Here is a 25,817-nt window from a genome sequence, read left to right as displayed (position 1 = left end):
ATTTTCTTCAGTATTTTATTTGGCTGGTTAGAGTGCAAGGGTTCCAGTACTCTGGAGATGATCACTCTGAATGATTGGGTGACCCGTTGAAGCATTCTGCTGAGGTATGTCTTTGTCCTGCCAGCTGGAGGATTTTGCCAGGGTTAAGTGCCAAAACAGATCTCAATACAAAAGTTTTAACTAATTCAAGGAAATCATTATGTAACCTCGCTGCCAAGAATAGTGTTCATGTATACTGTTACAGAGAGATGTGATGAAGTTGAATGTATTCAAATTTGCAAAGTGCTTTGATAAGAAGGTTTTATAGAGAGCAATATATTATCATGCCTAATGTCTACTTCAGTCTTTGAACAGGGATTGGGTAGATGCAAAATAAGCTAAACAGGATTTTCAATTAATATGCACTGAAATAGTTTGACTAAATTCTATGAAAAGAACAAATGCTAAAGATAATAATTTGTCATATGCAAACCTATAGTTATATGCAGCCATGCTACACTTCTAAGCATGTTATCACCTCCCGCAAATATTTCTTCTTTAGAGTCTTGAAGACAAGGTCAGCAGATCCATGCTTATGTGTGTTTTACATCAGCACAGGATCTTCTTCAGTGTCTCAGAGAGCAAACATTTTGAATTACAACAAAAATCCCTCAATTATTTCATGATACAATTTTGTTTCTAGTACCCACCTCATTACTACAAATGCATTATTTTTCACCCTTCTCCCAGGACAAAGTAGGAATAGTAAGGTATAGTATTGAAGTGAGGCTTCGAGTTAATTATGCAAGACATCTGTGATTATATGTAAAGTCTGTGTCTCCATCACTGGAAGTCAAAACCAAATGCCCCACTGACATCAGGAACACAGATTCAGACCCTTGACTAGTAAACAATTTTTATTATTATTTTATTGTACTTCTGTGTGTAAGTTCTTGCTCTGCCACAGCTACTGGTGTTACATAAAAGCCAACAGCACGTTCTACGTGGACAACAAAAACGTAAAGGAGGCGACTGCTGGTCACAAATAGTAATTGTTTATCCTGGTTAAACTATCACATAAGGTAACAACAGCACATCCCATAAGGGATTGTTCGTGTAGCGACCTAGAGCCTGGTATTGCAGAGAATAAATACATACCTAATTGTTGGAACTTTGACTTTTTTACCTTAGAAAAATATTTACCTTTAGAGAACCTTAAGCTGCTTGTTCAACATTTACTCTGTACATTTAATCAAATGGGAAGGTTTTATATATAACAATTAAATAAACAGGTTGTGGCAAACAACTTTTCTACCTGAACATGAGGAAAAACTTCTTTATTCTGAGGGTGGCAGAGCACTGGAACAGGCTGACCAGAGAGGTTGTGGAGTCTTCTTCCCTGGAGATATTCAAAACCCTCCTGGACACGTTCCTGTGTGACCTACATCTAGGTTGGACTAGATGATCTTTCAAGGCCCCTTCCAACCCTTACCATTTTGTGATTCTGTGAAACAACTTTATGGTATATTGATATATAAAGGCTTTTAGCCTTTTAAAATAAAATTTCCCTCAAGATAATAACACACAATTGTTTTCTATCATTTCCCCACTTGGACCAAACACCTTTTGAGTAAACTGGGGAATACACGTTTATTCCCTCACATTTCATTTAAGAAAAAATTTACTCTTTGTGTAACATAGTCATGATTTAGAGAACATTTAAATCTTACACTGTTACTCCATTCATACGGGTTTTTTTTTAAACTGTCATGCCAATTTAATCCCTGGTGCAACATTGTCTCACCGGTGAAGCCGTGCCACTTACTTACTGGGACTCTTTAGTTGTAATTGGAAGATTTATCATTCCAAAGAGCTTCTCTGTCTTCAGTACTTAGTACATGGACCTTGGAAATCCTGACTGTTTTGCTGTTATTTTCTCTTTTCTTTATATAGTGTATGTTTTCCTTATTTTTTAATCGTGTTTTTCTTTACTGGAATGTGCGGAAGGTTTTCTCATATAAATAAAATATAAAACCCACTGTAATTTATACCTGACTAATACAGGTACAGTTATGCAATTTTGTTTACCTTTGCTGTGTTTATTGCACTTAATTACATAAATTGTTATTGATAATGCAGATAAATTATATCTGATTAAATGTAATAGCTCATTCTTACTTACTGGCACATTAAATTGCTAAACCCAAGATTGTCCTGTGTGTTGAGACCATTGCTGAGTGGAGGGGTTTTTTTTAATTGCAAAGATCCAGGTTTGATGAATATTTTAAATACTTTGTCTGTGATACTGTTCACAGACTATCCACAAGAGGGAACTGTTTTACATAAAGAGAAGTAATTTCCTTGCTGCTAAAATACTGCTTTCTGGAACCAAACCCTCTGGATTTGTGTCGAGCTGGCATGATAGTGTCCTGCACTATGCTTTATGGTAGCAACAGGAAAAACATAGGTAAACGCAGTGTTCGTTATGTTCTGTAAATAGTATTCAGTTAAACAAGTAAATTTTGAGCTCTCGTGTTGAGATATTAAATAAAAAATAGATGAAAACCCAATTTGCATAAGTTTCTTGTTTGCTCAGGATAGATCTCTCCAGCAAACAGAGCTGGAAAACCCTATTTGGCCTGAAGGTAACGTGAAATGCAGTTGTTGCCTCAGTAAATGAAGCATGCAGCCCTGGTGTGCTTTTCAAACTCCACTTTATAAAATCTGTAGTAGAAAGCAGGCCTTTCCTTATTCATAAAAGAATAAGCTCAAATGGTACTTAACTTGAGTGATATTCATTGAAGTATCATTTATATCTTTGTCTATGAATTGGTGAATAAAATAAAATAATAAAATAAAATTGCTTTAGTCTGAACTTTGGGACCATGCTTTGTACTTGTGAGTACAGTATTATGGGTATGCTATTTTAGAAGTGCCTAATGATCCTGTTTGCATCTCATGTGCCTATAAAAACAATGTCTGCAGCACTCAGCTCCAACTTTACTTACCTAGGGTCAAATAAATACTTTCTAATTTATACCTTCTGAATGTACAAAGTGAGAAAACAGATTTTCAGACTGAGGCTTCTCTGTCAAATCTTCTGAGTCCTCTCAAACAACAGCAAGAGAAGACGTATGCCATATGCATGGCTTAAGAGACTCAGCCCTTATTGTCTACCAGACGAGAATACAGAAGAAACTCCACTGTGCAAAAGCCTTCCCTGGGATATGCTGTGCCACCGGTGTTCATTGCCCAGGTCTTTCAAGCTCATGGTTTCCATTAGCTGTAAGAGCATCACTGAGTACCTGGCACTTCTGAAGATCAGCTGTCGAGTGACTATGTTACAATGCTCCTGCCCGTGTTCCACTCCTGGTGTTTGCTGATGGCTAAAAGGATCTGTAGGTATGTGTGCGGCAGTGAAAAGGGTGCTCCTTCAACAGCAACTCATGAATGGAGACCAAATGACCATCAGGACCAGGTTCTGAGCTCAGGTCCCAAGGTGTGTGATCCTGTCATGACAATGCTTTGTAGCCCAGGTGGCTTTCTAGCTGTGGGGACGATTGGTAATGAAAGACATGGAAGGGGGTAGCAGCTGTGGCAGTGTCGTCTGGGGTCACATATGGCAGCTGTGACATGCAGTTTCTTTTCAACCTGACTTGTTTTCTGCATCTCAAAATCCTCTACCTAATTTCCTCTTACAACAGCCTCCTGGGAACAGGCTGCTTCAGGTGCACTATGTAACAGAGCATTCGTTTTCCTCTGGGATACAGTAATGTAGTATTTTCTCACTTGTATATAGCTCCATATTATTGTCTAATGCCTTCTCTATTCAGAGGCCTCTATTAATCCCTTCTTGAAAAAGGAAGCCCTCTCTTGAAGGAACAGACTGAAGGAACAGAGTGGAGCGAGACATCATGATAAACACATGAACAAATGGTGGTGTTATTGCACACGAAAGTGGAGGTGAGAGGGTTAGAGAGCCCCATAAAAAGCTTTGAGAACTCATAAAATCTCATTACCATCACTTAAGCAGAAAACAAAAATAAACAAACCCATGGCAGATGCAGAAACAGAAACTACTGCTAGTAAAGGTTAGAGATTACTATTTCATAATGGTGGCTCTGCATGTGTAGTGAATAGATCAGATGGGGAAATGTCAGGCACACATAGGCTGTTGTATTTTCCCTTGGAAAGATGTCAAGAAGATCTGCATGATACTTTCTGCAGACAACTGAGTGAGCAGACCATGTGCCAAATGGAGATTTTGATTTATATATAAATAAATATATAAGTATATAAATATATAAATTCCTCCGCTTTTCAATGTGATTCTGAAAAAAAGCAGGCAACAACTACGCAGATTTTCTTGTTGGATTCCACCCCCCAGCCCCCCGTGTCATTTTAAATTGCTATTGATATATTCAAGGGTTAATTTCAGGAATATTCTTGGGATGTGCAGCAATTTACGTTTGCGGAGTGTTTGCGGTATTTCCCCATGCTAATTAAAGGCAAGCCAAGAACGCCTTCACCGGAAAGACCCACGCCACGGTCACGGTTCCCCGAGATTTATTTCACTCTCCCTTACCGCGTTCCCAAACCAGGACACCCCCACACCGCCCCCTCCCGCCGCATCCCCGGGCACCTGCTGCTGCAACTCAACCGCCTCTTGCAAGCCCCGAGCGCGCCCCCCTCCCCTCCCCCTGCCCCCACCTGCAAGCCCCAGCCCGGCCGCCCCCGAAGGCGCCTTTGCAGCGGGGCTCCGCGGAGGGGCCGCGATCGCCATGCGGGGAGGACGGGCACGGGGGGAACCGGCGGGGCTGCGGGGGCCGGGGCCGTGACAGCGCCGTGCGTTAGCCGCTGCGTCATGACATCCGCCACACCAGCCCCGCGCTCGGCCGCGCGCGGGGGGGGCCCGCTGCCGCCTGCCCCCGCCCCACCGCGGCTGCGGAAAGCTCTGCGCGGCGGCGATGGACCCGCCTGAGCCGGCGGGACTTGTTGGACCGGCAGCTCCTCGGAGCGGCCGGGCACCGCCTCGCCGCTACCTGTGAAGCGCTTCGTCCCCCTACTCCCCCCCCCGCTCCCCGCTCCCGCCTTCGTCGCCGTCCTCCGGAGCGGTCGCTCGGTGCTTCGGCGGCCCCGCGAGCGGGACCGAGTGGCCGCAGGGCGGGGAGCGCGGCGCTGCCCATGGCGGGCCGGGAGCCCGCCTGAGACGGCGCCCCTACCCCTGGCAGCGGCGCGGCGGCCCGGCCCGGCCCGGCACCCCCTCCCCGCGGGGCCCTTCCCGCGCCCTGCGCAGGGCCGCTGCTGCGGGCGCGGGGCCGTCGCATCCCCCGGCGGCAGATAGGGAGGGGCGGGAGCCGGGGGCAGCGGCGCCTCTGCGCGAGTGGGAGCAACAGCCTGAGCGACAGCCTGGGCCCTGGAGGGAGCTCCTGAAGGATGGGCGAGGAGGCGGCGGCAGTGGCAGCGCACGCACAGATGGGCCAGCGGAGGATGAATTAGGAGCCACAGGAGGCTGCTGCCGGCACCGAGGGGGGAAGACGAGAGGAAGGGGCTGGACTTGGAAGAGGAGGAGGAGGAGGAGGAGAGTGCGCGGGGGGGACCGAGTATCGCTAATAACAAGTTAAAGACTGATAACAATAATAACAGTCCACCTCCGGGAAGATCCGCGGCGGAGGCTGAGAGATCCCCGCTGAGGCCAGCGGGGTTGCAGCGCTGGGTATCTTGGAGAGACGCTCCGAGGCATCAGTTTGTGGTGGTGGATGATTTTTTTGGGGAGTGGGCGGGGTGGGGGCTGTGTATGCGGGAGAAGGAAGGGGTGGGAATCTGAGGAGGAGACTACCTTTTCATTATTATTTTATTTTTTTTTAAATATTATTTTCGCCGTACAAGGAGGACGCTCGGAATTCACCGGCCTGTCGGCTCCCAAGAGGGAACCGGGGATTGTGCGGTCGCTTTTCTTCTTCTTCTTTTTTTTTTTTTTTTTGTTTGTTTGGTTTGGTTTGATTGGTTGGTTGTTTTGATTTGTTGGGGTTTTTTAATTATTATTCTTATTTTTCTTTTTCCGCTGAGCAGCAGCGGCAGTAGCAGCAATATGGCTGGTGATGGGTTTTTTGGGGGGCGCTGGCGGCGGGAGGAGCTCTCGGAAGCCCCTGCGCGCCCGGCTCGCTGTTAGCTATGGCAAATGGCAGCGGCGGCTCCTACCCGGGCGGCAGCGGCGGCGGCGGCATTAGAATGAGTAACAATATCAACGCCAACAATCTCAACACAGACTCGTCCTCCTCCCCCGTCAATGTGCCCAAGATGGATGCGCTCATCATCCCGGTGACCATGGAGGTGCCTTGCGATAGCCGCGGACAGCGTATGTGGTGGGCTTTCCTCGCCTCATCCATGGTCACTTTCTTTGGGGGACTGTTTATCATCCTGCTGTGGAGGACCCTCAAGTACCTGTGGACTGTCTGCTGCCACTGCGGGGTCAAAAACAAGGTAACTCCCCCTCCCCTTCCCCTCCTGGTGCCGGTGATGGTTTGGTGCGGTGGTGGTGGTGGTGAGGAGGAGTAGTCGGAAGCCAGCTTTGTAGACCAGGGCTATTGTTGGATGGCAGCATGCTGTCTGCTGTTGTGGGCAGTGAGGCTGGAGGAGTGAGGTGTTTGGTGCAGCTCCGAGACGTGCCCCTCTGTCCTCTCCTCTCCCTCCTGCCCCACACAGCGTTTTCATCTGGTGGCACAAAAGTTACACCTGATGTTGGCTTGCTCTCTTGGCGAGGCACACGCTGGCATGGTGGGACGGTTCAGAAGTTGATATGTGCCCCTGGGACCGCATATGATGGTGGGGTGGGAGTGTGTATTTCCTGGTCTAAACTCTCAGTTCTCTTGTGGAGTGAGAAAGTTTGACAAAATTGGAAAGGTAAACTTGCCTCTCAAGTAAATATTTTTAAAGCTAGTTCCACTCCCTGAGAATCTTTGACGCTTCTGTTTGATAAATTACATGTAGACTTCCAGAAGTATTTGGTGCGTTTATAGGTAGCACAACTAGATCAGTACTTTAACCTAAGTACGAAATCTTTGAGGCAACCGCTCTGCCCCCTTGATTTTTGCATACGACCGTCTGGGAGAAAGTGTGGTACTTGGAATTAGGGTTGGCTTCTGGTTTGAAAGGTCTCTTTTCAAAGCAAAGCTAAGAACTTGGTCAGGTCCAGACTTTTAAGACAAATGGGATAGAAAGTGTTAAGACTCTGTATTTGTGAAAGTGGATTTTGACAGACCCCAAAATAGACCAACAGCTGGAGTTTCTCCCCTTCCCTTTTCACATTTTTTGGATTACAAATGGAATAATATCTGCTTCAGTTATTCCTGGCACACAGACACCCACAAAAACACACACACCTTTTAATATATGGTTGCTAGGTTGCTAGCTTGCTTTGACGCACAGTGAGCTGTCTTCCCCTTTCTCCTGTCCCCTCCCCCCTAAACACACTTGATACAGCACATAATCCAGCTATATGAAGGATCTAACACTTAGGGGAAGACAAAAACAAAGTTAGAATGTGAGAAGTACCAGCACTTGTTTGTTTGGGTTTAGTGAGGTAGGTGTCCAGTTTGGATTGCCTAAATGAACCTCCACATTCCGGTTGGAAGTAGAACAGTTACAGTGTGAACTTGGTCTATCTATGGAAGATTGGATTGCTAGAGATAAGAAATAAATAAAAGGTTTTAACTCAACCTCCAGCTTCAGGAAACCTACGGGACAGTATCACTTCTCTATAGGCATTATTTATTTCGTTCAAAACCAGACCTGAACTTTCTTAGAGAGGTGTTAGCCAGGTATGATGACAAAGCTCAAATGAATTGGTGATAATAAGCCTATCTTATGAAATACCATTTTCTGCAACGGTAAAAGGCAATTTTCAAGAACGGTGGGTAGTTAAGACTTACCTACAGTTTCTTCTGTGTGTATTTAACATTTTCCTCTTCACATGATGAGACAAATCTGCAAGGGCTATCAGGGATCTTGATGAAAAAGAAAATCCTACAGGTTATCACCTCATGCTTCTTTCCTGGAGAGAATAAAAAGTTAGAGACTTGTACAGAGACTTCTTACACATAGCGTCTTGGTGGGTGTTGTTGGTCTTATAGTCCGTTGTTGAGACAGTCAGTTAAAGCAGATCATTCATTTCTTAACCAGTACAGAAAGGCATATACAAATTGTCTTTGAAACCTCTTAGGCTAAATGTATTGGCTTGCTAAATAACAGGTGTCATCGAGGGGTTCCAACACTTCTGGTATGAATGATTTGATGTATTGTGGCTATGTTGTAAGACTTGAGTTTTTTTTATGTTTGAGACCTGAAGTAGCTATGTCCATGAATATCATTCCCTGGGGCAGGAGGATATAGGACTCTGCAGGTAGGGGGAGATACAAATCTCTTTTAGACTGTATTTGTTCCACTTGTAAGGGTTTCCAAACCTCTGGTGAAGAAGAACTTTCAAGGGCTGATCCTGCATTACTTACGTGCTAAAATGGGGAATTGGAGGGAATTCTGTATGTGTAATGTTATTGGAAAACACTTTTCTAGTGTTTAGGGTATAAAGGCTAACTGAAGTAACAACTGGAAATGTCTTAAACTTTGCTGTTACCACGCACATGCTTTGTGCTGCATGGTAACTTCGGAAAGGCTGCCGAGGCTGCAGGTGAAAAATGTGATCGTATATATGCTATGTCGACTGTATTGGACCTGCTAGCAAAAGCAATTTTACAAGAGGTAGCTCCTCCTACTGCGGGACTGAAGAAGTTTTCTGCATGTTAGGACCTTTCCTTCCCTGTGCTGCCTCTTCTGCAGCTCCTCAGGTTGTAGCAGAGTGGGGTTATACAACTTCGTCTCACCATCTACATAAAGAGCGGTCCCAGCGAGTGAGCTAAAAGAGATCTTTCTCATGTCTACTTTCTGTGGCTTCTTATTGAATAATTCACATATATATGTGAAAAATTCAGAGTTAGTGTGCTAACACCCGTGTCCATATATGTCATTGCAAGGAACTGCAAAAAGATTCTTTTTTTTTTTTTCCTGCTATATTCTAAGCACTATGTTGTATTCCTCAGATTTGTCAGTGATTGTCATCTTGATTTTGGGATGTAACGCTTTTTAATGGCTGCATAGGATTTAGAATGTGGGTGGTTTGTTTTTTTTTTTCCCCCCTCCTTAACTCATTGCATTTAAAAACATGACACAAACTGTTTAACACTTTGTGTTGTTTTTTTTTTTTTTTCTTGGAGATAAGAAAGTCAAGATACTGTAAGTCAAGAATATGAGAACTTCTGTTATGGTAAATGTTGCCCCTTAAAATTCCATATCCAATTTATGTCATCGTATATGAATAGAACATTAATATTAGTCACCTATTAAAAATGATTGCCGAGATTTTAGGATTTTTATGCTCTAGGCTTGCTTTGTAAGATGGCATTTTTTAAAATCTGTCAAAACGAAAAATGTACATCTTGACCTGTGTTGTCAGTATTTCATGTAATGTGAGAGTCATTACAGTTGAGGCCCTTGTATTCCTTTATTTAATATGGTATATAATTTTAGATGTAATTCTTCCAAAATTAGCTACAGTCATATTGCAGAGACTTAACAAATGCTGTTTTTCTCCTCAGTGTTCGCATCTACATTTTTAACAATGCTTAGATATTGTTAAAGATTGTGTCTTCTCTGCTTTTGCTTTGTCCCCTGACCAATTCATTCCTGTCTCTGTGTGAAAAGTAGAATGTGAGATTGAAATTCAGTGGGCTGGACTCTGACACCATTATTTGCTCTTCTTTCTGGAAATAACAGAAAAATAAGATAAATATGCATGGTGAAGTACATGGTACACGTAGTGGCTAAATGCATATTATGCAGTCTAATTCTTTTGGTTATATGGATCTGCTGCTGCATTTTCTATGCTTCTGAAGGGCATAAGGGCATTTTCTACTGACATTATCTGATACTATGTTTTGGCTTTAAACAGACTCTTAAGAAGAAGGAGCAGTGGAATGAGAGAGCACAAGTTTGGGGCACAGCTGGTTGTTGAAGCTGGCCAGTGCAGAATGAAGTGAAATTTGTACCCTTTCAAAGAATGTGATGCCGGACCCTATATCACTCTTCTTTGGTTCCCCAAAGACTGGTACCCCTTATATATCTTATGCCTTCAAGGCTCTAGTAGGTAGAATGTATCTTTATCGCTCTGCTCCTGTTGGAATAATTTCAGTGTTTTGAAGAGCTTTTCCACAACCCAGGACTTGCATGCATATAAAATGAAATTATATTATGATTATAGACAGCAGTTGCTAGTCTGAATTACAAGCCGTAATAGTCTTCTTTGATATTGGTCTACATATTTTGGAAGTTTAATAAATTGTACAGTGCTAGATTTGGTCAGTAGAAACAAAGCAACATTCCCATTTGTTTTGAATAGAAAAATTCAGTTTTTACTGGAAGTACAGTATTTGCAGAAGTCTTCTTTGAAAAGTTAAGAATTTTCACCCAGACCTCAAAGGACTGAGAAAATTTGTAAGTGGAAAAATTTGTTTCCCCTAAAAGAAGCATTTCTACCAAACTGGCTCTCATAGAGCTATGTTTGTTGGTTTCCCAGCAATACCTGCATAAATGTCCTCTCCAAATAAAATCAAAGAAATGAACTCAAAACAAGGCACTACATATCAAAAAAAGTATGAGTGTACGTTGTAAGGCATGTGTGGACATAGAACGCAGGAGATCCCTTCATTTAAATCTGTATGTGGAAACCTTATCGTGACACTCTCAAAGATGTACCAAGCAGAAGCATATGAACAACTGGAAGGCTCAAGGGATTAGCAGTGGACTGTAATGCATTTCACTCGTTAGTCACATGTGCAGCCTGGCTCAAGGCACTGAATCGTTCCTGTCTCATGGCTATCAGGTGGTCTGTGCGTAATTACTCCACGAGCGTCCCACAGACAGGTTGCCAGTTGAGAGATGGACATGGGGGAGAGGTCAAGGACTGAAAGAAAAGGTACTCGCTTCTCTTTGCGGGTGGTGTATCTACAAGCAAAATAAGGCACTGGTAAGGAAAGTTGTGTGCTACTGTCACTCCACACTGTGAAAAGGAAGATACTTTCAGCTCTCTGGAGCTCATAATGGATTTCACATTTTATATACACATGGTAAAATTGGTTATGCATGCAGAAAAGAAAATGTATGGACAAGAATTTAAGCTGTAAACCAAACAATCTCAACGAAAATGTTATTTTGACACAATATCGTACTTATTTTCAAGGCTTTGCAACACATACATTTAAGGAGAAAAATCTGTGCTCAGAAAGAATTTGCAACTCTCAGATGGTTGCAAATCTGTAAATGCTGTTTGTAAACCATTAGATTTCACAGGTTTTTTTCCAGTTTAGCTCAATAGAAGAAATGCCTGGAATAGGGAACAAAAAGCTTTGAAATAAAAATGATCTATGTACACAGTTTTGATGCTGTGGGATTTCTGAATGCAGAATGAGGGCAGTTTACAGCCCCAGGGCTAGAAAATTTAGAAAGTGCTAGTCCTAAATATAATCTCTGCAGGGAGAGGATTTAATGATTATAATTAAAAAAGCAATGATGATCCATGTCTGTGCTGTACTATTGCAAGGAAATGGATTGTGAGTCTTAGTCATTGAGTGCCCTTCCTGGAACAAATCCTAAAAAGAAGCAGTAATCTCTCGTCAGCAGGCAAAATACAGAGCAATGGTCAGTGTTCCTTCAGAGATTGGCTCTGCTGTTCTGTGGAATCCAACTCAGATTGACAAAGCTTTATATGAATTTCAGGGTTGGCTGGTAATAATTTCTCAGCAAGATCAGGCTGTAGTTCAGCAGCAGTGAGACATTCTGTAATGTGAGATTGTATACAGGGCAACAGTCACATTGCATAACATTATGTATTTTACATGTATGAAAATTATTGAATTATCAGAAGTCTGAGAAGGACACAGTGAATACAGCTTGTGGAGGTTTTCCAAGGGAAAGATTGCTAAAATGTTATGTGTGGGTGTTAATGGTTAAAAAATATTTTTCTCCCCCACGTATCATTTCAGTTACAAAAGGAAAGAGACTACACTTTAAAAAGCTATCATAAAATGCTGTGTTTCTGTAATGAGTTCATATGCTGCTACATGGTTGAAGACTTAAGAGTCATGGAATATCTCAAGTTGGAAGGGACCCATAAGGATCATTGAGTCCAACTCCCTGCTCCTCGCAGGACTACAATGTCTGACTCTTCCACACAGCCTGGGAAGTCAGTGCAAAACTGTAGTGCAAGACTAGACTGGTGTTTATGCCAACTTTACACAGGGCTAAGTACACAAATTCTGTGTTAGGCCTCATGGTTTGCAGGTGTGAGCACTTTGTCTGTGGCACATAGGTCACCTTGCGTGACAATAGAAGGTGGAAATGCAGCAGAAGTTTGCTAACACTTTTACCAATCATATAGCTGGATGAATAAATGAGAAAGAAAGATACCTATGTTCCATGCCTGTCAGAGATGTATTGGCCAGGAAGGGCCCATTTTGAATCCTGATGGTATTTATAGCCTGAGAATACATCGGGTTTGCATCATTGAGAGGAACACTTTATTCCCATATATAGTATGCATGGTTCTGTTTAAATGAATGTGCTGCCACTGAAATGTGTTGAGTTCAGTTTGCTTTGAGATGATATATTGCATGTATTTGTCTATTTGAGAGTTACAGAAATGGAGAGCGTTATCCAAAGCCTGTTAAAATAAAGGGAGGCAGTCCTAATAACTTTAGTGGTTTTGGACTCAGGCCTAGATGTTCACAGTGTTCTAGAGGAATCAGATTTTTTTTTTTTTTTAAATGATTCTTACGTTAACATCTTAAGCTTTTAAAAGCTTTTTTCTTTTATTGTAGTGAGGTGTATTTACTTGGCTTGTGGCCATTATGTCTGGGATTTCAACATTAGAAACATAGTATTTAAAAATCACACAAGGTATGTTTCCATTCCAGTCAAGACTTGCACCTTCTGCCAGGCCCCACTTGGAAATAAAAATCTGAATGCTTGAACTGCTGATAATATCCTATCATGGCTTCTCTCCTGCAAGCTGATGTGCAATGATAAATATTGGCTCTTTTTCTGCAACCACAGTAAGTGCACATTTAGTGGAACTGGCATAGGTCCCTTGCCCCGTGGATCACCTGCAGGATAGAGATGCATGTGCAGCTGCAGCCCTGAGTCCTGGAAATCCCTTTGGATGTCCTTAGATGCACTACCTAACTTAAATATCAGAACTGCTAACATACAGCGAAGAAAAAACCCAAATCTCATCACCAGACCAGAAGAGTGTGGAGAAGTACTGTGACATCATCAATTGTAGCATAGCACAGTAACTGGGCCAGAATTTGAGTGGCTTGTCACTACAACTGTTAGTTGTATTTTTAATATAAAAACAATATAGTATAAAAACAATAATAGTTAATACAACTGCTGTGTTGTATTTTTATTGCTATTTATATGCCGAGGCATAAATTTATAATATGGTTTTGTTCCCCTTTGTCCAAGCAAATGCTGACTAAATATTTGGCATTCTCTTTCTTGTCATATTTAATTCATTTTTCATGTTATATTTTACATTTTTATGTAATTGTTTAGCTCTTATTTGTTAAAATAAAAAGGTGACTCACTTTAAATTTGATATTATTAATGAGATTAACTCTAGGACTACTGGTGTTGGATTCATTTTCTTTTTCAAGTGTAGGGGAAACATTATTACAGATATGCCTTTTAAAAAAAACTATTTGCAAATGGTGACCTTAATATTACAAAAAATAAAGTGAAATATATTAGAGTGATTCTTTGTGTAAGCATCTTGTATTTTTTTCTAGTATAAACTCTGTTAGACTCATTTCAGTTGTGATTATGCGTGGGTATTCTGCTGGACAGAAATTACTTGAAACAGGTTACCAGCTTCTTTGCCTATGATGGTCGTAGTTCATGTAGAGCACTTCAGCTGTGTTCATATATGGTGAATTCTTTGGCTACAGGTGATTTGACATCACGTTTTCGACAGTGAGTTTGCTGATCAACAGGCAGATGTTGTGTGATGTTTTTACGTTTTCTAGGTTACTGTACTATAAATATTGTTTCATAAGGAAGCTGATAAACTCTACTTGGGTTTTAAGGAGTGAAGGAAAACTCCCTCCTTTTTCATTTTCCTTTTAGTCACAAGAACAGCCTAGTTAGGAGAAGGTATTGCAGGGTCTATCCATATGTGCTGCAAACATTTTTCCCCATAAGGGAATTTTTTTAATGCTTTGATTATACACTTCTGATAAATTGATTTTATTATGTGGGAATTTTTTCCAGCTTTTTGTCCTAGTTTTCTTCTATTCCCAACACATTTATATCCAAAGGCTTCTGATTTCTTCAGCATCAAAACCAGTGGAATGCTGGTTTTATGTTCACATCATTTTCATATCACTAAAGGCTCTCAGCCATCATGCATACTTGTTTCCTTGTGTCCTTTGTGGTAATGTTATTTTTCCGCTCTCTGCAAGGTACGGTTATAGTTACCGATTGTTATGTTACGCTTTTTTTAGAGTGACGTGGATTATATGCTTAAGGAATGATGTCTTCAATTGAGAGAGAGTCTGGTTTTTGGTTTAAGGCCATACAAAATTTTACCTGACTAAATGCTGTTTTTCCTCCTCTGACTCTGCCTTGTATGTGTAAGTTATGGTGTGGCCTGTTCATGAGTCAGAAGAGCAGAATTCATATTATAGATCTGTTGTTCCTAAAAGAAAAAACACTAAAATCTTCACAGTTTTGATAGTTGTGAAAATAATTTTAGTAGCTTTGCTGGAATGTGTCCCTAGGATATAATAACGATTTAATTTACTAAAAGTGGAAAATACTGTCCAAAGTGTGGAGCTTTCACTCTGCCTGTACGATTTAAGTGATAAAATTTTAATGTTAACTTAAATGATATGTACTATAGTAAAACCTTGGTATCTTTGAGTTGCCAACTGAATGGTAAGATGTGATTCCAGGAGAGGAAGAAAAAAACATTTGATTTTTCTGATCTCCAATTTATGGCATTATGTTTGTTATTAAGTTATGCATAATAACATAAAGAAAACTCGCACAGCAGTTGTTTAGGTTAATATGTGGAACTTATGTCAATGCTTGCACAAAACAGCTGTTCAGACACCAAAATTTATATTTAAGATGTGAATGAGTTTGATTTCAGAGTGATAATTTCAGGTGGTTTCAGAAAGAGGTATTATTGTTCATGAAAACTTACTTCCTTATTTAGCTGCTTGTCAATGAATGTAACATCTAAAATCCAGGTACCTATTATTTTTTTTTTTTATGTCAATGTTCCACATCATATTCTGAACTTGAGTAGGGTTTACCTAATCCCCTGGCTTCCCTTCTCTGTATCTGTAAACATAGGAGAAGGTACTTCGGTGTTTGTAGTTACACACTGTTTTAAAGCTCTTTAAAGCAGTAGTGTCTCTTGCATTAACATCTAATACTCTAATTTTAGTTTTCTTGTACTTGAGAAGCTGATACACACCCCCTAACCGAAAATACTTATTTCAAGCTGATTGCTCTTAGAAGTTACTTTAATAAAAAACAGGTTAGAAAAATAAATTTTTCATGGTCCCATATTGAAATTGTGCAGGTATTCAGAACATGTTATCATTTCTATGGCTACAGTTGCTTTAATAAAGCTCTATATAAACTTCTGCCTTTATTGACTGTCCATGCATTTATTTGTCTTTGGGTTTGTGTTCTTTAAAGTGAGAAATGCTAATGGCTTAAAGTGAATACGTATTAATCTTGTTCCTCTGCCAACTGCGTAGAAAAGTGTATTCTTATAATTGATTACAGAAACTATATTTAGAAACTTCCCTGTCTTATTAAAGAGTGGTTGAATGAGAGAATGTGTATTCATAATTTGTAGATGTGGAAAATAGTTCAATCTCTAGAGTGAAATGTTTACTCATTTTTTTTAAAAACCAGAGTAAACCTAGAATTTCATAGGCTTGTCTGTTTGCTTTTAATACACAAGGAAATATAATACTCAGTTTTGAAATAGCTAATGTTTCTGCCTTCAGCAGCTCGAAGGTACTGCAGTAAAGACTCTAGACTTGCATTGAGTGCAGTAAGAAAGAGAGTAAACCTGCTGAGTTTGGTTACTAATGGTTGGTGTCCTTCACTAATGATCAGCCAGAGTGTCACTCAGTCTTGTTAAGAGGTGGGTCACATCACGTAATGAGTTGATTTAAGGGGTGTGGGTGAGTGTGATGGAGGGGGATGATATGATATGTTATGATGGTGGATAGAGCTCCAGGCTGTTATTCAGAACCTAGTTGTGCTGCATATGAGTGCTCTTGAGATGGTAGGGAAATACCAACTTGGTTTAGAGCATACATGATTGCATGATGATTTCTGTGAAGGTGTCTGAGCCACATTATGCAGTGTTTACATCTACTTTAAGACTTGCTATGAAGTGAAGGTGATGTAAACCACACCTGATCTGACCTAACACCTGTTGAAGCTGTTACCTCACTTACCACTTTCTGAAAACCCAAATTTAATCCGTCAGAGCAACTTAGCAACTTAGGTGTTTTGAGGCAGCAGTGTTTTTCATTTAGTCTTCCAAGACTGGCTCCGCTTACCATGCTGAGGTGATGGTTTGACAGTGCTAATAGATCCAAACTTTAATGTCTGAGAGGAGACTTGCTGCAAAGTATCTGAGTTGTGTTGAGGACAGGCTGTCACTGACAGGTGGTAGTAACTCCATATCCTAAACCATTATATGTGTTTTTAGGCATTTTTACTGAGCAGAAAGGATTGCATAAGTAAGAGTTGAATAGTGGAAAGATTTACAAGTGAGGATGTTTCATTATTAGCATGCTAAGTATTAGTTTCATTATGTCCTTTGATGAATATGATTTTGTTCACTTCAACATTTTATCTGGATGAGGAATGCACTTTTGAAAGTAAACTCTAGCTTTTCCAGCATGATTAAGTGGATTCCCTTCAGGTGAAACTGTGTAGGAAGATGAGCTCCAGGAGCACACCTGATCTACTCCACCTGTTAATGGGCGTGCAGTCCCCACAGCTGGTTTAGATTAGGCTTGAGGGTATAAATGCTGAAGTACAGAGCACATGTTGTTCTTATGTTTATTTATTGTGTCTTGCTCCTTATAAACTTAAGGTTAGTCATGCTTTTAGAGAATTTTTAAAGATCCTAGATGAGCTTTTTAGTAAGTTTCTGGCTTTATTATTATTTTTTTTTTAAATGGTGTACAATGTATGTACAGCTTCCTGCAATTGCTCTTCCAGAGAGCTTTTTCTTCTGTTGTGCCGTAACTCTGACTTCAGCATTAAGCTTGTGTTTATGGGCTTTATGTTTGTGCCCAAGTTGTGTTGGTCCTGGCAGGCCACCTTGGGCGAGGTGGGCTGGCTGCTGAGGATGGGATGGTGAACCAGCAGGTTGGCAAAGATGATTGTAAGACTTACTTTGGATGTCATTTTACTGCCTTAAAGTGTTACTGGTGTTGGGCTGTGACAGAACTATTGATTAATTTCACTATATCTATTCCAAAATGATTTTTTTAAAAATTTATCTTCTGGGAATTTTGGCAAGTGTATGAAGTCTGTATGGATAAACTTATTATTACTTGCTCTGGCTGAGGGGGAAGAAAATGGGTTTGGGACAGGTTGTTTAAAGCAGTTGTTGCCTGTTTGATCTAGTCTGAGACAACAGGAGGTAGAGCTTGGTGCCCAGACTGTTTTCAGGGTGCTTTTCCTATCACTGAGAACTTCATCTCTGGAGCTTTTATTTTCAAAGCATTTATTAGAAGTGGAGAGAAAGGTAATGATAGCTTCAATTAAAGGTAAAAATTCTAGAAAAGCTTCTGGCATTATAAACAGTTCTGAAGGTTTTACCTCATGTATTTATATTCTCTCAGCTCAGTAAAATATCTTTATGAACAAGTAGAGGAACCATTTTAAATGTGGGGGTTTTTTTATAACTGTGTTTCTGATACTGAATTGTCTTTTGCTTGGGACGAATAGTTTTGGTCCTGGGAATGGATTGCTCTCAGCAGTGAATGTAAGACTGTAGTTTCTGTTGTTTACATTCTATAAATGTAGACTATTGTGTAACTACTGTAGAAAAAACATAATGCCCATGAGTTTTAAGATTGATGGCTCTAACAGTTATAGGTAACTGAGGGTGTGCTCTGAGACCTAATGGAAATGATAGTTCACTTAATCCCAGAACAAGTTATGTGTCTTAAAGCCACAACGGTGTTTTGGCCATTAATAGCAGTGAAAGTAGAGGGTTCTTCACCCCTGTAATTAAATTGATATTGGTTCCTGGATGTCTGCTTTTACATGATCAGCTTATTTTGGTTTATTTGGGCTTACTTCTAATAATTTAAAATAATATCATGTTAAACTAAAGTATATAGATTTTTTTCTTAAAAAAATAAATTATTTTAAATTAAAATACTGCTTTAATCAGTGCAGATCCTGTAGAAAATGCTACATTGATGTAAAGTACTTAAAAATCATTGGATTCTTCAGAACTTAATTAGAGGTTATATCTATTTGTTTTCTGTTCTCAGGCTTCTGATTAGGTTATGTAGTCTTGAGTCGATGCTCTTTAGGTGTGTTACCAGATCTCTGAAGGTGAAAACCTGAGATTCTTGTGTAGTTGTGTGACACTTGGAGCTAAAACTTTATGAAAATGTTTTAATATCATGTGTTGTTGTAGTGTAGTGTATCCATGATGGAGACAAGCTTTGGAGAGGTGGCAGCGCTTATTGTGAGCTGGTTTGTGTTTCATATTGATAACGTTTGAACTAAAACTTGTTCCTGTACTGTGTGTTGGTGCTTCTGCACTGTTGAAGTTCCATTTAGAAGGCTGAAAGGCTTGTGGGTTTTGTTGTATTTTCTGCAAGCGGGAAAAATGATTAGCGCTGTAGGATATTGTTTTAAAATGTTCCACTCTACACAAGGAGCATTGTGTATTCAAAATTAGACTTAGCAATTAAGGTATATCTGAACTATTTTTATTAATGTAGTATTCAGAGGCCATGTGGTTTTGCAGGCTTAGTGATGCCGGATCCTATTACCAGCTTTGACAAAGGGGTGATCCTCTGCCTCATGCATTTTACAATCTGAAAGCAGATAATGAGGAGAAAGGAGGGGAGGAAGGTTGTGAAAGAACTGATTTGCTCCAGTCCGTATAAAGCAACCTAGTGATAAGGATAAGCAGATTTCATTAATGTACATCCACTAACCTTATTTGTTAGATTTATGAAGGGAATGTGGTTTGCAAGTGCATTAAAGCAGTTACTAATTTTAAGGAACTACAGGTGGTTAGAACTTCCTGTGCCATACTAAGTTCCCTTCTTGAAGATTTAGTTTTTATGTAAGCAGAGAATAAAAGGAATAAATAAATGAAATATTTATTTTGGATTAAATTAAATTTTAGCTGTGGTGTGTTGAGGAATTTGTAAGAATAGGAAAAAAACGTGGAGGGAGTGAAGATTGATGACAGGGAGGGAATCTGTCTAGTTCAGTATGGTGTTTACTTTATCTGTATGCGGACACTTTGAATATGCTTACACCATTGCCATTAAAAAAACCCAACAGTTTCTGAGTATTCATATCCACGCTGGATTTAAAGAATAATGTTACTTTTAAAATCTAGGAAGGTTCCTAGTTAAACATACGCTTGTTGATTGTACTATTTTTAGCTTTGAACAACACGTGCTCTCCCTAGGTATTTTTTGTGAATGTTGTGTTCTGTTCTTAAAAGGAAAATCTCTCTGTGTCTAGATTCTTTTTCTGTATCCAAGAAAGGAAAGAACCAGGGTTCTTGTCAGTGCTTTACTACTTTGAAAACCTAAGAGATGGGCTAAATTAATTAAATTGAAGCTGGACCCATCTGGTACTGCTAACAATGCCAGGGGAGAACAGGTGAAAGAATCTGAGCCACAATAAACACATAGTGTGTTATATAACTGCTAATGCAATTGGTGACACATCACAAGCAGAACACTAATCTTGGTGTTAGGCTGTTTACTGTTTGTGTAGTATTAAGTCAAAGGGTTAATGTGATAGTTTGAAATGCTTGTTTTTGTTGCATTGCTAAAATGCTGATTTTTTTTTTTCATTATTAGTAACAAAAATGTATTTAATCCATCCTATGAACAACATAAAATTCCCTATATGGGTTTGCTCAAAAATGAATGGGTTGACATTATTTGAAACAGAATGAGAGAGTCACAATTTCAGAAAAATATTATACCCATTTAGTTTGTATAATAGCCTTCCAAATTTTAAAAATCATGAAAGATATGCTACTAACTCAATTTTGCCCCCAAATTTATGTTTGTGTAAGAATGCAAAATCTCTATGCAGACTTTTTTGTTGCCACAATTACCTTGGTCTTTAAGTTCTCTGTAATACTTTGTAGTCGTTGTAGTTATTGCATCACTGGGAATAGGAATGTAAAAATGACTAAAAATTGAATTGTATTACCTGATTTGGGAGTCATGCAAAATGTAAACAGTATAAATGCTGAGAAGTGAATTAGATTAGAAAACAAATGGCAATGAAGAGATTAAAGGTCGGTGTCTATTTGCAGTTCAGGGTTTGTAGTTTGGCAGGGCTCCTTATCACACATTCTGTTTTTATTGTGGCACCAGTTAGACATGATTTCTGTGTCATTGCCTATGTTATGGAGTACGTGTCTGATAGGAGATCTTTAATGCATGATCTTTGGGGAAATGTATTTGATGAGGGCAGGGCAGGTGGGGGGGCCTTTTGACATGACTGAAACAAGTGGAGAAAGTAGGCCATAGAAGCTTTTTTGAACTTAGGAGCTTAGTAGCTAGATCTTTATCCACTTTTTTTTTATTTCATTACCTGCTTTTAAGTCAAATTCTGTCCTCATCAATTTTTTTCAGCATCCTCTGTGCTTTTATTTCTTGCTGCTTAAGTTTCACACTTTTTGTAGTCTAAAACCCCCGTGACAAACCACAACAAGAATATTTCACATGAAGGTTGGAAGGACCTTGTCTCATTTATCTTGCTTGAGTTTCTGACAGTCAAGTGAAAGATTCTGGGTAGTTTGTAAGATTACATAAATGTTGATTGTCTTTTCATAGTGGAGAGGATTGAATTCCATTTTTGATAAATAATTTCCAGAAAAATACATTTCAGCCAAAATTGGAATACTTAAAAACCTGCCAGTTTAACTGGGTTTTATTAACTGCGGGAAGGGAAAAGATGATACTGAAACTCTTTTCCTTTTTTACAGGAAATATTTGACTTTTTAGTCTTTATATTTCATATTGTAAAGTCAAAACCAAAGCCAGTTAATAGCTTGATTCACATCTTCCTTCAGGAATCTTATTTCTGACAAGTCTTTATAATTTTTGGGAGTTTTTTGCATATTAGTAGTTAATTTGTTGATCTTAAAATTCTATGCAATTCTACATCAATTCTGTGCTCTGCCCATCTGTGTTCTCTGAATGTTTCCATTCCTATGGTATGGCTGTATAAATATGTATGTGTAAAATACTTATTTTTATATATATGCGAATGTGACCAAATCTCTTACGAACGATTTTACCAACATTAGACCTTTTTACAATGTGCTGTTCTGTTAGAATGTGTTATGCTTATTTTGATGTCTGTAATAGATTGTGGAAAGCATGCAAGAGTAGACAATTAAGTGTTTCTCATTTGTAGAAATATGATAAATTCTACAAATCCCCTCAAATCAATTGATTAGATGACAGTAAGGAAGAATTTAGCAACTAAATGACTACAAAAGCTGTGGTCAACCATTTAATATGTTGCATTGGCTTTTAATAATTCTGTTTTCATGTAATTGTAGTTTTGTTAAGAATGTTATGTGGTTTATTTGTCCAAATAGCTATTATAGCAGAGCCACATAAGTATGTTGTAACAGGCTCATCATTACTGAATGATGAACCCTTGGGAAATTTAGCACAGCTTTTCAAGACTGGAATGAAAGAAAGAAGTGCAAGATGAGGGCAATATACATCACAGAAGTAGCTGGTCTGTGAGAAGACAGTGAAAAGAAGATGTTGAATATACGTTAGTTTTTTAAGGACTTGGTGCATTCATGCCTTTTTAGGCCACTCCTATGCAGTTCTCTATCAGCATGCCTCTTGGTGTGTTAGAGTTCATTTAATTCTTTAGTGCAGTGTTTTTGGACTTAGCTTTTTAGTGCTGTTTTCTTTCACCTTATCTGGAGTCTATGCTCTCAATGCAGAATGAAGTATACATGGCAATAAATTACATAGAGACTTTCATTCTATCTTTGGAAAGTACTATTCCCACCCCACCCCGCCCCCGAGGTGAACATTGGAATATGGAAGTCTGCTGTTATATCGAGTATAACTTGTAGTTCCTCATTAGTGGCAGAATTTTGGCAAGGCTGATTGCCAGAAGCCAGAGAAGGTTTGATGCTGTTTCTGTATGTTTACGTGAGAAACAGATTGATGATATGCGAAAGTATTCTATTTTGCAGAGAGGTCGGAAATAGTTATTTGCAATATGTATGGTAGGCTAATTCTTAATGTTACTCAAAACTTTGCTACTCCATGGTGTTGGTCAATTGATTTGGAAAATTCATGATACATTAAATAATAATGCAGTCTTTGAAGATATGTGTCTTCAGTTTTTCTTTGTCCACAGGAAAATTAAATATCTCACTTTCTTTCTCTATAAGCCTCATGAGTACTTCACGGAGCACCTTGGTCTGAGCTGAGCTAGACCAGAAATAGATTTAGGCCGGGAAGGAGACTTCCAGGTTGGAACTGGCTGATCCGTGTAGTAGAAATAAGCAGTGCCTGGTGTTTTAAAGGAGCTCTAAAGTCTTGGGCTTCTAAGAGTGCTGAGATGTCTGCAGTATGACTTCAACTGGAGATGCAATGCTCAGTTTTAGTGAGAAATTCCTTAACTGTTTTTTTAATTTATCCAGATGGCTTTGTGATTACCTTGGTGCTGTATTACGTGATCCTTTTATCTGGTTTGGAAGATACTCTTGTTACTATAGAACTTAAGTAGTAAATATTCATTGTGTAGGTATGAAAAATATAACTCAGTGACTGGCTAATGGTTAAAACAGAAGTTTTCCACTGTATCCTTTCCTGGTAAAAAATTGAGGCTAACAAAATTAATAATTTTATGCACTGATAGTAGCAGCGAAGAGTTTTGTTTTTTGTAGTTGTGGTTTTTTTTTTTTAAAAAAAAATCTAATGCTTTCTCTCTGAATGCAGTTACTGGTAGAAATTGATTTTAGAAGTTATCAACAAATAGGTTTTGGTAATTTCAAATAAAACAGCAATTTAATTTCTTCCAACTTCTACATGTGGATGGATGGAAGAAAAAGTAGTGTACTATTTTATCACAGCCCACTAACGGTACTTCATAAGTATGTACTGTGTAAGTGCTTCTTGGAATCTGCTGTTTCTGTCAAGCCAGAGTAAAATTTTACAAAATATCCATATAGTCAGATGCTATTGAAAAACTTAACTTTTGATAGCATTACCTGGAGTGACTCCTATTCTTGAATGCTTTTTGAGTTTTTAATCCGCAGAGCCTAGTGCTCTCTGAGTTGGGATATTTGTATATGGCATTTGTACAATGTATCTGGTAAATGTAAACCCAAAACCGTTCAGAGAACTTCGTTAGTGCAGATTTAGTATTTCTTTTTAGTTTGCTTTTATTTTTCATCTAAATTACAGTATAGTGATACAGTGCATTAAGAGATGCCATATAAAAAGCTGTGCTGTATTGCTTTTTTTCACCACTTCCTAGCAGTTTTATTTTTTGGTTTTGATGGCTAAACACTTCTTTATTTTTGTCTGAGTCATTCCCAATGAAATGCTTATATCATCATAGACTTAAAATCCCCACTATTTGTGCAGCCAAACATAGATTTGGTTATGCATCCTTTTCCTGTCTTCACCCTGTGCTCTGTTCTTTTTGCAAAGAAGAGTTATTCTGTGGCTTTATACAAATACCTCCTTCTAGTATGTTGTCTTTGGGTTATTTTGAATAAATATCATACAGAACTGGTGCATTCTCAAATACATTATAAAATGCTACTTAGAGCGAGCACACATTTGTGTACAAGCCCCTCTGGTATTCTTCTAATGGTGTTAGGACCGTGCGGGTAAATGGTAATTTCCAGATAATGCATGAATTGTATAGGAATTGGAATAAAATGGTATCTACCTGAAGGACTATAGGGTGTGGTTATGGAGATCCATCTAGCCTTGGGTACATCTTTCTTGGCAGCCTGTATATTACTCTGTCTAAAGAGTTGTAGTTTTCCAAGCTTTTTATTTCTTCAATCATTACTCAGTTGGAGTCCTCCTGACACTTTGGTATGAAGTCTTGTTATAATACAGACTTAAAATAAGTCTCATTATTATAACAATAATTTCCCCAACAATACTTGAGTTGAAGTTCAGCTCTGTGCAGGTTTTGGTAGAGGAGTCCTGCAGAGGCATTCTGTGTTGGGCTGACTGGCTGAAGTCTCCCCTGGGAATTGGAGGTGGTAGAGGTTAATACAGGTATTTTTAATTATTATTAATAATCCGCATTCCTGAAGAGAAACCTGCATTCTGTAGGTTCAGAAGTCTCATTCATTTTTTTTAAAATGCATCCAGCAAGTATTCTTAGTCAAATCAAATCTGAACTTGTACTTAAGTCGTTTTTATCTGATTAGGACTGAAACACTTGTTCCATGATGTTCTGAGAACTCTCGGTTCATACTGAAGTCACTGTCAGTTGACATTCTTAAATCAGTATGAAATTCTTAACTGCGTAATTTATTACTGTTAGGAATACAAATGGGTCAGTGCCAAAGCCTGAAATCCAAATACAGGGATTTAGAATCCAGTCCAAGAATTCAGTGTAAACTCAGCAAATCCTTGGCTAGAACTGGCAGGTTTCCAGCGTTGCAAGGTCCAAAGCCATTCATTGTCTTCGGTGAGATTCCAGAATTTGAAAATGTTAGCTGTTTAGTTATTTAAGCATTGAAAGTCCCATGATAACAGTTGTAAGAAGGTTAATGAGTTTAAAAACCCAAGAATGCTGTGGATTTTGTGATCTCCTGAGTAGACTGTTTCCAGAGATGAAATCTCTTAATTTTAAATAGAATCCTTTAGAAGGACTAATGGAAACTTTCCACAGATATGAATAATTAAAGGAGAGAAAAACCCCACCCAAAACAAACCACAAACCAAAGTACTAAATATGGGTTACAGAGATCATTCTAAAGTACCAGAAATATTGTAACTCAGTGTTATATTTTAGCTACATACAGATCCTGAAGGGTAGTGGAGGATTTTATGATGCTGGAATCTTTTTTTTTTCTTTGAGATTTCATATTGAGCTCTGCTAACTTCCTGTTTTTCTTTATTTTCCTGTAAAGAACGTTTTTATTGAAACAAGAAGTGTCCCATAACTTTAGGAGAGATGTCTCAATTTTGAGTAGCTATACTTTTATTCCTTTTATTTAGAGTCCCTGCTAAGAAATGCCAAACAGTACATTTTTAATTAGTTGTTCTAGGATGACTATAAAATATAGATCTAAAACATCCACATGTAATGCAACAGCAGTTGCAAAAATTTCGGTGTTACAGGGGAATAGCAAGTTAAACCTGGGCAACAATAGTTCTCAGGAAGAATGTGTATGGGTGTGAAAAACATCAGTCATCAGTTAAGTGGAGAGCACTTGGAAGCATTCC

General features: G+C 39.2%; 1 protein-coding gene across 15 annotated transcripts in view; it reads left to right on the top strand.

Moving 5' to 3' along the window:
• The first annotated feature begins 6,153 nt into the window (after positions 1-6,153).
• KCNMA1 (potassium calcium-activated channel subfamily M alpha 1) overlaps positions 6,154-25,817 on the top strand; it is a 518,713-nt gene continuing 499,049 nt past the window's right edge. For all 15 annotated transcript variants that reach the window (XM_086466778.1, XM_086466776.1, XM_086466775.1 and 12 more), the window contains exon 1: positions 6,154-6,462. In XM_086466778.1, coding sequence (XP_086322904.1) covers positions 6,154-6,462 — 309 coding nt within the window. The remainder of the gene's footprint in view (positions 6,463-25,817) is intronic.

Source organism: Leptosomus discolor, chromosome 6, assembly GCF_034619465.1.
Source record: "Leptosomus discolor isolate bLepDis1 chromosome 6, bLepDis1.hap2, whole genome shotgun sequence".
Classification (NCBI taxonomy): domain Eukaryota; kingdom Metazoa; phylum Chordata; class Aves; order Leptosomiformes; family Leptosomidae; genus Leptosomus; species Leptosomus discolor.
The sequence above is the reverse complement of the archived record's forward strand: the minus strand, read 5'-3'. Positions and strand labels throughout refer to the sequence as shown.